The sequence below is a fragment of the Suncus etruscus genome, chromosome 12 (genome assembly GCF_024139225.1).
Source record: "Suncus etruscus isolate mSunEtr1 chromosome 12, mSunEtr1.pri.cur, whole genome shotgun sequence".
NCBI lineage: Eukaryota > Metazoa > Chordata > Mammalia > Eulipotyphla > Soricidae > Suncus > Suncus etruscus.
In genome coordinates, this window is record NC_064859.1 from 55,251,161 (window position 1) to 55,263,823 (window position 12,663).

General features: G+C 40.2%; 1 protein-coding gene across 1 annotated transcript in view; it reads left to right on the top strand.

The window, feature by feature from the left end:
• The window catches only part of IL1R2 (interleukin 1 receptor type 2), a 34,033-nt gene extending 21,636 nt beyond the window's left edge, over positions 1 to 12,397 (top strand). The window contains exons 4-9 of the mRNA XM_049784929.1: positions 2,033 to 2,213; positions 5,626 to 5,800; positions 6,756 to 6,818; positions 9,497 to 9,632; positions 11,169 to 11,311; positions 12,213 to 12,397. Coding sequence (XP_049640886.1) covers positions 2,033 to 2,213; positions 5,626 to 5,800; positions 6,756 to 6,818; positions 9,497 to 9,632; positions 11,169 to 11,311; positions 12,213 to 12,391 — 877 coding nt within the window. The 3' untranslated portion in view covers positions 12,392 to 12,397. The remainder of the gene's footprint in view (positions 1 to 2,032; positions 2,214 to 5,625; positions 5,801 to 6,755; positions 6,819 to 9,496; positions 9,633 to 11,168; positions 11,312 to 12,212) is intronic.
• The last annotated feature ends 266 nt before the right edge of the window (positions 12,398 to 12,663 follow it).

Sequence of the window (12,663 nt, forward strand, 5' to 3'; positions counted from 1 at the left end):
GAAAACCTCACTAGTAGAAAATTTCATAGTTGGTAGAAAAATTGTAATTAGGAGTTAAAGTGACATGGATGTGCATTCTAGATTTCACATTTTCAATCGGGCAGAAAACGAGGTGTTCTGCTTTGACATGTAAGGATGTCTATTGATTCTCCTACGAAGGAGTGTGTTGAAGGTTTCTGTGAAATCATAGCATGTAGATTTGTTAGTGGTCAGTGCACATGCAGAAATATCCTTTCTCAGAAGAAAGTACTTACTGATTATTGAAGTGATAAAACAAACAAATTAGGAAGATGAGAACTTATGCTAGTTTTCAAGTTCCTTTTGGATGCCTCACTAAGAATAAACAGCCTTATCATTTTTATTCTTGAGAAAAAATGATCTGAAAATAAGGGGACAGCAGAATTTTCAGTGTGGTTGAGTTTGTGTAGCTTATTTTCCTGCTATACAAGAGATGAGTGACTCCACCACTCTGCAGTGGAGAGTCTACTCTCTTGGAGGAGAGAACTGTGGGCCACTCCTTTCCTTCTACAGATTTCATGGAGTAGAAGGGAATTTCCAGGCCAAAACTGGAGCAGATTTGTGCTTCTTACTGTGTTGCTTGGTTTCTGAAGATATTGATCCAAGTTATGGGAGTTCCTAAGAGCCCTACTGCACTTCCAACTTTGGAAAGATCTCTAAGTAGCTATTCAACTATAGGAAGTTAGTTCACCTCTTCTGCCCTATTTTTCCCATCTAGAAATGGGTGACATTTAACAATTTCTACCTCAGAATGTGAGGAAATTAATGGAATCAGGCAGACACCTAGTTCCATGCTGGAAACTACTCCTGCACACTGCAAGTTGGTGTTGGGGTGACCGTTTTCAGGGTTGTGTTATTTCCTAGACTCTGCTTTTTTTGCATTGCTTCAACATGCAATGAGATTGTGCATTTTTGTTTTTGTTTGTGTGTGTGTGTGTGTTTTGGGTCACACCAAGCAGTGCTCAGGGGTTATTCCTGGCTCAGAAATCGCTCCTGGCGGGCTGAAGGGACCATATGGGATGACGGGATTCAAACCACCATCCTTTTGCATGAAAGGCAATCGCCCTACCGCCATGCTATCTCTCCAGCCCAAGATTGTGCATATTTTAAGGTGATAATTTCTTCATCCAGGGACACCACCTGTTTGCTCATTTCCTTCCTTTTTAAACCAGCCTTTCTACATTAGAATTGATTCCTTTTACTTCAGGCAGTAAGATTCTATTTCACTTCTTTCACCCATCTTTTTTTTTTTTTTTTTTTTGTTCCTTCTCTGTACATAGATTGTCTTATATTTTGCTGTAAAATTTCTTTTCTCCCTGATCTGGGCATGTAGGAATACACATTATCATCTCAGTTGATGTTCTGTGTTTGTTAAGTGGTCAGGATAATTCTATTTTTATGTTTTTCTACTTAATAACTCAGTTTACTCCTTAGCCTTTCTTATAATTACTTTATGCTTTTAGAAATGATTTACTTATGTCTTTTCTTGTGCCTTAACAGAATTGCAATATTGAGATTATAGCTAGGCAGATACTCCTATTCAAACAAACACAGACGCACAAGGCTGTTGTCTCTCATGGAACATAGAAACATCTTTTCAGAGGTCCTATACTGGTTTTAGCAGTTCTTTGAAATCTTGATAAATGACTCCAAAGACAAGTGAAGGGACACTTTGAGGCATAAAATCAGTGGCTTTTTACAAACTACTCCCCACTGGACCTAGAAGCTGAACTAGAACATGTAGGAGCTGTGCTGTAGGACTATCAATTCTGGGATGGGATTCCTGAGTGGGTGGATCTTGATGGTGTTGAAATCAGCTCGTGTAAGACACTTTAGGAAAAATCCTCCCTATATCTACACAATTACCTTGTAGTAATTTGTTGATATCAGTTCAAAAGCATAAAGGGCGACATTACTCATCAACAAAGAGTAAGAAACAAAATTTCCCAAGTTGTAGATGCCGTTCTTAATTTTCCTTAGATTGACTGTTACTCTACCTTGCCATCCAAATCAGAAATGCCTCTCACTGTGACGAGATGTCCTTGGAACTGCAGGTGTTTGAGAAGACAGATGCTTCCCTGCCTTTAATATCATACCCACAGTTTCTCACGAGCTCAGAGTCGGGTCTCCTGAACTGCCCTGATCTCAGAGAATTCAAACATAACAAAAAGGACTTCAAGATTCAGTGGTACAAGGTACATCTTTAAACATTGAAATTTCATTGAAATGCATTTTATTGGCTATAAGACATACAAAAAGCCCATTGTGAAGATAAGGCATACAATTTTATATCCAGTTTAAAAAGTTTTTTTTAAAGGACCATTATGATTAGGCAGTTAATGCTATATGACTTGGAGAGTACTCACAGAATAGGGATTTGAGAAGACAGAATGAAAAAATAAATCTTAATTATAGAATGTAAAGTAACACTTGAAGAAAATGGTTTTATACTTAGTCATTTGTCTATAAAATGCAACATGAAAGGAACTGCTTTTTTATTTAACACATTTCTACAAACATTGATAAAGTTTTTTTAAAGCACATTATAATTTAGCTTGGATTACAGGAGCATATGGAAGCACCATTTTCTCCCGTACTTTGTTGGATAAATAAACACAGCAGCACACCTGTGCAGGCCAGGTATAAGTTGGTCACAGTCAAGGGCAAATAACTAGGTTTGTAGACATTGCCAGCTGAGGACAGCTTCCACTTTCTTAAGTGATAAGAGGGTGGTGAGAGAAAAGATGTTTATGATGTATAACAATGATATAAAATCCAAATGTCATGTCTTTAAATGGTTTAACAAGGCTATGGATGGGCATGTTGGCCTGTTTTCCTTTCACAGTTACACAGAACAGTTATTGAAGGTCAAATGGGGAGGGGAGCTATGGGCCTGAAACACTGACTCCCTGACACTGTGCAGAGAATAATCAACAGTCAGAGACTGTTGGGTCAGAGACTGACCCAAGCAGGGGTCAGAGAGATGACTTGAAGGACTGGAGAACATACTTAGTATTAGGAATCATGATGAGGTCCCCCATGCATCTCCAGAAAGGTAACTGAGCACCACTGGGTGTGGCCCCAACACCAAAAATAAGGAATAGAATAGAAATAAAAGAAATAGAAACATGATAGTAACTTGACCAAGGTTGAACAGAACCTTTAGGTTAACCAGTTGACTGGTATTATAATATAAGAAGAGGGTATCAATTTAACATAGACATTTTAATGAGTTTCTAAAAACAGAAAAATATACAGCTCCTAAGAACTCATACATTCAATTGTAGAATAAATTCCCTCTGAGTTCAGGAAGAGCAGGATGAAAGAGAGAGGTTTTGCCCTTAAAAGAAAGAGGTTGATCTAAGGTTGATCTATGTGGGGCTGGATACAGTTTCTGCACCGGCCTGTTATGCAGCCCAGGTAAGTTATTTCCCTTAAAGGGAGTTTTATCTGCCTACTGGTGAGTCCTTCTGCTGCCTGAAATTGTTTCGAGATGTCAGAGATATTGTGGCTGGAGCTCCTGACACAGTACTTGTTATGTCCATGGTGCTAGATCAGGATAGGAGGACAGAAGGTGCCTAGTAATAGTTGTTCCTTCTTAATGTCACCACTGAGCACATACAGCATATAGGTGTATTGTAACTTCTCTGACAGTGAGATTGTTCCTGAAAAGTAAGACTTGATTTTACATTTAGGAAGCATACAGAAATGAGAGAAACTTCCCCAGCAGCTAATGGATGGTGAAATCATATTTTTTGAAGGGGTGGGGGTCACATCCGGCAATACTTAGTTACTCCTGGCTCTGCACTCAGAAATTAATCTCGACAGGCTCAGGAACCATAAAAGATGCTAAGGATCGAACCCCAGGTTAACGCATGCAAGGCAAATGCCTTCCCCACTGTGCTCTCACTCAGGCCCCTGTAATCAGAATTTAAACTCAGACAGCCATGCCCCACCTCTAACACACTCAGGAGCCTCACAACTTGCAGACCTGGGATCAACTGTGGTTTTAGACCCTGTTGACTTCACTAATATTTCACATTACTTATTACCAATAATAAAATATCTCTTAATGAAATAAATGGTAAAATATCACTTTCTGAGTCACATAGCCAACCATTTCCAGTTATCTCTGTCTTCTTATTTAGAGTGAGTTTCTACACTCCTAGGGATATACCCTAGGAACACAAAAACACAATACAAAAATGCCTTTTGTACGCCTATATTTATTGCAGCACTATTTACAATAGCCAGAAACTGGAAACAACCCAGATGCCCATCAACAGATGAGTGGCTAAAGAAAATATGATACATTTACACAATGGAATGCCATGCAGCTGTCAGGAAAAATGAAGTTATGAATTTTTGTTATACATGGATGGACATGGAAAGTATTATGTTTAGTGAAATAAGTCAGAGGGAGAGAGATAGACACAGAAAAGTCTCACTCATCTATGGGTTTTAAGAAAATAAAAGACATCAGTGTAATAATACAGAGACAATAGAGATGAGAACTGGAAGGACTGGCCCACGATATGAAGCTTACCACAAAGAGTGGTGAGTGCAGTTAGAGAAGTAATACACTAACAACTATCATGACAATAATAGTGAGTGAGAGAAATAGAATGCCTGTCTGGAATACAGGCAATGGGTTGGGGAGGAAGGAGTTGGGGAGGCATTGGTGGTAGGAATATTGCACTGGTGAAGGGGCATTCTTTTTTGTAACTAAAACCCAACCACAAACATAGTTGTAATCATGGTACTTAAATAAAGATATTAAAAAAAGATAAAGAAAAAATAGAGTGAGGTTCTAAAATGACTCAAGGTTCTATTTGACTATTATGAACTTCGGTCCACATGCTTTGGAGAACAATTTTTACTTATTGGGGTGTTTCCTTCAATCTCATTTTCCTTTCTTATTGGCTAGCTGACTCTTGAAGGTAGCTCTGCAAAATCCACATTACCTTTCATCCATAGGAAAAGTATGGCTTTATTCCCATATTCTTTTATTTATTCATTTATCTTTATTTTTTCAATCCCCCCTCAATCTTTATTGAATCCTAAAAGTGAAATGATTTTGAAAGTAATTCTAGCAATTTCTTCTCTTTTGAATACTGGTTGCCACATTACCAGGACCACATAACAGTTCTTTCCTAGTGTGCCCTGAGGCCTGGATACCAATTGAGCCTTGTTATGTTTGTGTTCTGAGTGATCCACGTTGGCATATAGGACTTCCTTCTTTCTTTCCTCACTATAATCAACAAATACTCTTTAAACACATTGAGCAATTTTTATTTTTTTTAAATATTAATAAATGGTGTCTCTCAAAACGAAGTTCAAGGCACATCCAGACTTGAGGAATATGTAGACTTGAAAGGTGGAATTCATGCCCAGCTCATGTGGGATCCTGGGCTCACTTTTTCATACCAAATGGGCCCCAGCATTACCAAAGATTCAATCCACTAAAATAATCAACCAACTAGCATACATTGAGACAAACCTTTTGTTGCAAAGTCAACATTGGTAGTAATTGGTGCTATTTATAGCTATTGTTGTGCAAACAAGTCTTCAATACATTTAAAATAACCCCCAACACCTTTTCCTAAGGATTCTATCCTTTTGGATCAAGACAACAAGAAGTTTTTAAGTATGGAGGGAACCACTCGTTTAATCATAGTCAATGTGACTGTGGAGGATGAAGGCTATTATACCTGTGTCATGGCGTTTGTTCACGAAGGCCTGCACTACAACGTCTCCAGGGTTATTAATCTGAAAGTCAACGGTGAGTACCTGCTTGCTCTCCTCTCTACGCTGATTTCCCCATGAGCTTGCAAAACTCAAACTACTGTTCACCTAGTTCCTTGAATTCCTTTGGTAAGAAATGTAAACAGATTCATCAGCCCTTTTAAAGTCAGATTAGTAAGACCTGTGACACCTTGAAAGAGTTGTTAGGAGGGACTTGGTGTAGATCCCATGGCTGAGGCTCAAACATACCACTAGAGGGAGCCAAATGGTGATTCCCAGGCAAGGTCCCTGCGGAAAGCCCAGTTGGTAAATCCTGCACCACGGGCACCAGGAGCAGTTTCCAGGTCACAGCGCTCTAAATCTATGTTTCATTCTAAGAGACCAGGGTTTTGTTAGATGTTCCACATAAAGAGTTCTGTGAACATTTCTCTTATCAGGCCCTTTCCAACATTTTCCAAAGTGTGTCTAGTTGTCCGTGTAACTAGGAATTTAAATAGTGATGATTTAAATGAGTTCTTTTGAAAATAATATAGAGCACTGAGTGAGGACACTAGAGGGCGTGCAGCTCATTCCTGGGAGAGTCAGGTCAGGAATTCAATCCAGGCTTGTGGACGTGGCACTGGGCTCCAGTGATTCCATTTTGAGCTTGCTGTCTTTTTTTTTTTTTTTTTTAATTCGGGTAAAACATTAGCCTCTAGTACCTACTATTAAAAATTCCTTCAGGAATCCCAGGAGGGACAGAGTTAATTGTTTATTGCAGTGCAAAGAACATCTGGAATGTGCACGTGTGGTCTCTGCCAGTAATCTCTCTTCTGGGAAAAGCTTTGGCTGGAGATATTTAATTTTGTCAAGAACTAGTTTCCTTTGGCAGACAAAAGCCATATTTCATACTGTAAAGGAGAACCCTGTTAATTAGCTGAACAATGGAGCCGGAGCCTCCGAGAAGTGAAGGCTTTTCTGGTTAACTCTTTGCTCTTTTTTTTTCCTCTTAGAAAAGACAGAGCAGGCGATTCCTGTTTTTATTTCTCCCCATCCGACCATTCTGACTTCACTGGGTAAGACTTACAAAAAGTCATGCATGGAAGATGTGCAACTCCAAGGCTTCACCCCAGGGTCTCTGCCTCCTATCTTCTGTACCTTTGCTTGTAATGTGTCTTAGTCCCTATGGGAGTGGCTGAAATAGCACCAACTAAGGGGCATGCCCACTGTCAACTGTTAGAAATGGCATTGTGGGGAACAGGCACATGGCTTATGAAAGCCCCGATTACAGAAACTTCAAGCAAAACCCCGGGCATTTTGGAACAGTTACTCATTCCCCGGAGTGATGCACACCATCTTTCCCAGTTGGCCCCTGTCCTGTATTTAAAGGAATCAACTTTCGCAAAACCTCCTCTGACACAGCATTTCCCGAGATCTCTGTTTGTTGGGTGATGCTGGCGCAGTCAGAGATAGTTTCTGCTTTTCCTCTATTTGGCTGCATCTCCTAAATAGTACTCAACAGGTCCAGCTTCCCGGAGATTCTCAGACAGACCAACGATCCCAGGTCTTTAGCGCCTGCAGTGCTGGGAATTTTAGGTCACTCAAGCAATACTTGGGGGCCTCAAGGCACCAGGAACCACAATGCAGGCATGAACCTTAGATCCTATTCTGTCACTGAGTCCCCTAGGGACAGCATCTTGCTGCCTTAAGAGATGATGGCTGGGGGCCAGAGAGATAACATGGAGGTAAGGCGTTTGCCTTGTGTGCAGGTCAGTGGTTCGAATCCCGGCATCCCATATGGTCTCCAGAGCCTGCCAGGAGCGATTTCTGAGCGTAGAGTGCTGTCAGGTGTGACCCAAACCACCCCCACTCCCCCCAAATAAAGAGCTGATGGGTGGTTGAGAGGTGTGATGAAAACACACAATATGGCAGAGTGTCAGGTCATATGCTTCCTTTCCATCATTCCTGATTGGAATGTGATGGCTGCCAGTCTGTAGGAAGTTTTTGTTTCTTCTATTTTCCCAGAAGGAATGACTCAAGGTCACACTTAGATTTCTGGGTTCAGACTCACATGTGTGTGATTATGTATAGATTTTATGTTCATGTATTAAACACTTTAATACTTTAAGACTTTAGGGGCCAGCACAGAGTGGAGGCTTTTCCTGCAGACTGAGGGTGCTGCACGCATGCCCCTTGTTGCTCCTAGCAGCTGCTATGTCTCTCAGAACACTACTTGAAATCCTGGAGATGTGAGCTGCATTTGTGCCTGCTTTGGAGTCCCAGTTCTTTGGTGCTGACTTTCCTGCATGAGTGTTTCCAACATATGTGTGCTTGTATAAGTGAATGACTGGGTGTGCATGTATGTATGTATGTAGGCCTGTGTGAATGTGTGTGTGTGTGTGTGTGTGTGTGTGTGTGATCTGAGTGAGTTGGGTTGCTTCCAGCTGAGAAACCCTTTGGTCCCAAAGGTATGCAAGGAAGAATAGGAATCCTGTATCTGATGTAGAGTCAGTTATATTAAAAGATATACCATAGATAGGAAGTTTGCCTTTCTTTCAGAAGGACAGTGGTTCGAATCCTGGCATCCCATATTGTCCCCCGAGCCTGCCAGGAGTGATTTCTGAGCCAGGAGGAACCCTTGAGCACTGCTGGGTGTGACCCAAAAACAAAACAAACAAACAAACAAACAAAAAGATATACCATAGAGAGAAAGACATAGGTGGCAATTATTTGCTAAATGTTTACCCCTCCTTTACTGACATAAAAATGGAGCATGGGAATAAACAGGGGCTGGGGAGAAATAGTACAGCAGATAGGGCACTTGCTTTGCATGCAATTATTCTAGGTTTCATCCCTGGCAACAATAAACAATAAGGTTCCCTGAGTTCTTCCAGGAGTGATCCCTGGACTCAGAGCCAAAGGTCAATCCTGAGCACTGCTGGGTGTGGCCCCCAAACAGTAGAAAGTAATGGGGCTGGAGAGATTGCACAGCAGGTAGGGCTTTTGCCTTGCACATAGCTGACACCTCAATTTCTAGTGTCCCTTATGGTCCACAAGAACTGCCAAGAGTGATCCCTGAGTACAGAGCCAGGAGTAATCCTTGAGCATCATTAGGTGTAGGTCCCCAAAACAATAATGAAGTGAACATTTTTACACAATTGAAATGGAAACCTCATTATGGAACCAATATAATGTTTAATTATACGAAGGCACTTCATAGAAAACACAACAGCTTTATATGTGGTGTTGCTGGAGTTGAAACCCACATCCTCACATGTGTGGGGTAAGTGCTTTGCTACTTAGCCACATCTCCAGGTCCCACAATGACTCTTTAAGGGCTTAATCCTAAAGAAATTTGATCTGGGAACAGAATCTTTAGGGGAATGCCAGACTAGCAATAGGCAAAGAGACAGAACCCACACATTAAATTTGGATTCTTTGAGGTAGCTAGAATAAACAAACACCAAAGAAGCAGTCTTTGAACTCAGAATGTCCTGGAGAAGCTAATTGGCTGTGGGGAAAGACTGTTCAGGGTTTCATCTGCCAGTAGGATCAACTGAGAGAACTGGAGACTGTTAGTTTACATTGTGGCTTTTCTTGAATGAAATTGTCTCAGGGAACTAAACTTTCATGTACACTGAAGGGTATTTGAGTCAATCAAGGTCTTTGCTAGGCTGAGTGATGTAGATGTGGAGTGGGGGCCCTGAGTACTCAGGTTGGGATCTGATGCCCAATTCTCTGTTTCCTGTACTAGGGTCCAAACTGACGATCCCATGTAAGGTGTCCCTTGGTTTGGGTGCTACAACGAGAATCATGCTGTTATGGATGGCCAACAACACCAACATAGAAATGGCTTACCCGGGAGGTCGCATCAGTCAGGGCTCGCGTAGGTAAGTAGAGGAAGCGCTCCCTGTTTCTAGCTGTTTCTGGGTAGGACTATTGCGAAAACTTCGTGGGCTTTACTCTTCTCTGGTGACAATGTCATATTGAACTTTATGATAAAATATGTATGTAGGTCATCCTTAAGTTGTTTTGGGGACTGGTTTGATTTTTAGAATTAAAAAAACATGGAGTTATTGCTGACCATTACTTACTATAATATATGAGACATATAATATTTGAGTTGTAGCTGACTTGTTAGTATTGGTGTTGCATTTCAGAGATGTTTAAGCATTTATCTCTGATATTTTAAAGTTTTTGAATTTTTGTTTTTGCCATACTTAGTAGTAATGTTCAGGGCATCTCATTTAAAGATGAAAACTTTAGTCTCTTTGATAGAGGGCCTCCTATGGAGGATGTGTCTCAGGAGTCTGTAGGTAACACAGCTTCTGATGAGCATTAATATTAAAAGAAATAATCAACATTTTCTCATAAACATTCAACTCGGAAAATATCTTCTCACATTCAAAGTGTCACAGCCAGACCTAGTAAATGGGAAATAATTATGAACAAGAATAAGAGAATGTTACTCCAGTTACTCCATACTTTAGGTTATGAAGTACTCCTCAAATTATAGTTTCAGTACACAAAGTAGCCTAAATATTTGCTTGACAAATTGTCATTGTTTGAAAGACTCATAAAAAGTCTTTCCAGATGCAATTTAATTGCATCAAAGTTTTGTACAATTGGGAGGTTTGTTTGCTGCCAACTCCTTGTTAAAGTTTATACTCACTTATACTTAATGTGTCCATGGTTGCCCCCATAGGGAAAATTCATTTTAGTATTTTCGCCTCACCATTTGTTCATACTCCTGAACACACAGCAGTGATGAGTCATCAGACTCCTAAGACATTACACAGGGCATATATACCAACTAGAACTGTTTCTCTCCCTCTCAACCTGTGTTTCCAAAGTCAGATTTTCAGTGGAGATGGGAGGACGAATCCTGGAAACTCCCTACTTTCTACATATGCAAATAATTTATTGGCGACACAATCATATTTTCCCCAAACCAGATATAATTATTCCCCCACACAGGCTCTTTTGTTCATCGAGGACCAGTACATTTTTTTCTATGATTCAAATTAATTTGGTTTCTCTGATGCTTTATGATAAGGGTCCTATTAGTGTTAACTTTAGTGTTCTCCTAAGTCTAGAAAGTCTCTCAAATAAATAAAATATGGTGACAAGGTTGACCAAGAACTATGAATCTTTCTTTGGGGGAGGAGGTGAGACTATACCAAGCCCTGCTCAGGGTTCACTACTGGTGGGGCTCTGGGACCATTTGGGGTACAAGGAGCAAACCTGGGCTGGCTGTGTGCAAGGGCTGCATGCCCTATCTGCTGTCTTATCTCTCTGGCCTCAGAGCTATGTATATAAAATCAAATTAAGTACACTATCCTTCTGAAGATACTTGGGTGTCTACATTGTAAAGACAAGTTTGCATTTAATGTATCTCATTTAGTAAGTTAAGTTTTCTTATTCAGGGAATATAAAGAAAATAATGAAAACTACATTGAAGTGCCACTCATTTTTGATCCAGTGGAAAGAGAGGATTTGAGCATGGATTTCAAATGCATTGTCATCAGTGCACTGAATATTCAGAAGCTACATACCACAGTTAAAGAAGGTATGTAAATGAAGACAAAGAAGGGGAAATAAATTGTTGATTGTTTTTGCTGCTAGACAGTTCCCCATTGTCCTGATGATTAAGTAGGAAGTCCTTTCCTTTGCCTGTTAGTGAAAAGAAAGCCCCTTGATATTGGTGTTGCTGCTATTTATCGCCAAAGGATGACTTTAACAGAGAATAGATTAAAACACAGAAAGAACAACTGAAGATGAAAATGAAGATGAAGATGAAGATGAAAAGGCTCCTGGGATACATATTTTAAAAACCACATCTTTTTTATGCTAGATCAATAGGACCATTTTGTCATTCTATGCCTTATGATGTAGGTGAGACCCTCTATGTGGAAGTCAGAAAGTTCATCCTCCATGAACTGGGGTTGGGGTTTAGGATTGGGGTCAAATTTATCAGTCATCAGGAAATAAAGGGAAGACTTGAGCCCAATCAATTGGTGTCACTTAAGGACATTTGATACAGGAAATATCTGTCTTATCGGTGAGGCCAAACTGAGACTTCTCGGTGTGGAGTGCTGAAAAGGAAGGGAGAGGCAGTTAGTATGTCTGCCAGCACCTCAATAGCAGCAGGGAAATCAGCCAGAGCAGACAGTAGGGGTGCAAGAACAGACTGGGAAGTGGAGAATTCCATGGAAAGCAGACTTAAAACTAACCCCAGACATCCTCCTTAGACAGTGTTGCTTCTCAACACTACTGAATTCTTATCACCTCTTGATCTGGTTACAAGGGACATACTGTCTGAAATTCCATGTGTATTGATCAGAAAATATCAAATCCTGTTTATCTCTCTGTAAACAGTCACTAGACAGTCCTATTGGGCACCTAGAGAATGTGTAACCCCTGATGTATTTTTTTTCTTTTTCCTGATGTGCTTCTCTTTTTCTCCACAGCTGCCACATTCTCCTGGATGATTGCTCTGGCCCCACTGTCACTGGTCCTCTTGGCTCTGTTTGGAATATGGATGCACAGATTGTATAAACAAAGAACTGGAAAATCATATATTTGGACTGTGTTAAAACCTGCTGTCAAGAGTTTCAATGGCTTAAGTGAAATAAAGGAAATCAAGTAGTTAAAACTACATTCTTTCTTCTGGAAACAACATCCTTTCTTATGGATTTGCCTTTTGAGGGATCCTATTCTCTTCCTCAGTTGTTCGACAATCTGCAGAATTGATGGATTGGCAGCAAGCGACAGAAATTTATATTTTTTAATTTTTATATTTTATTAAAGAACCAACACCTCAATAACAATGAGCAATGATTTACAGAGTTATTGATATTATACATCACCAATCACACCACCAGTGTCAACTTTCTTCCATCTGTGTTTTCAAGTTCCTTT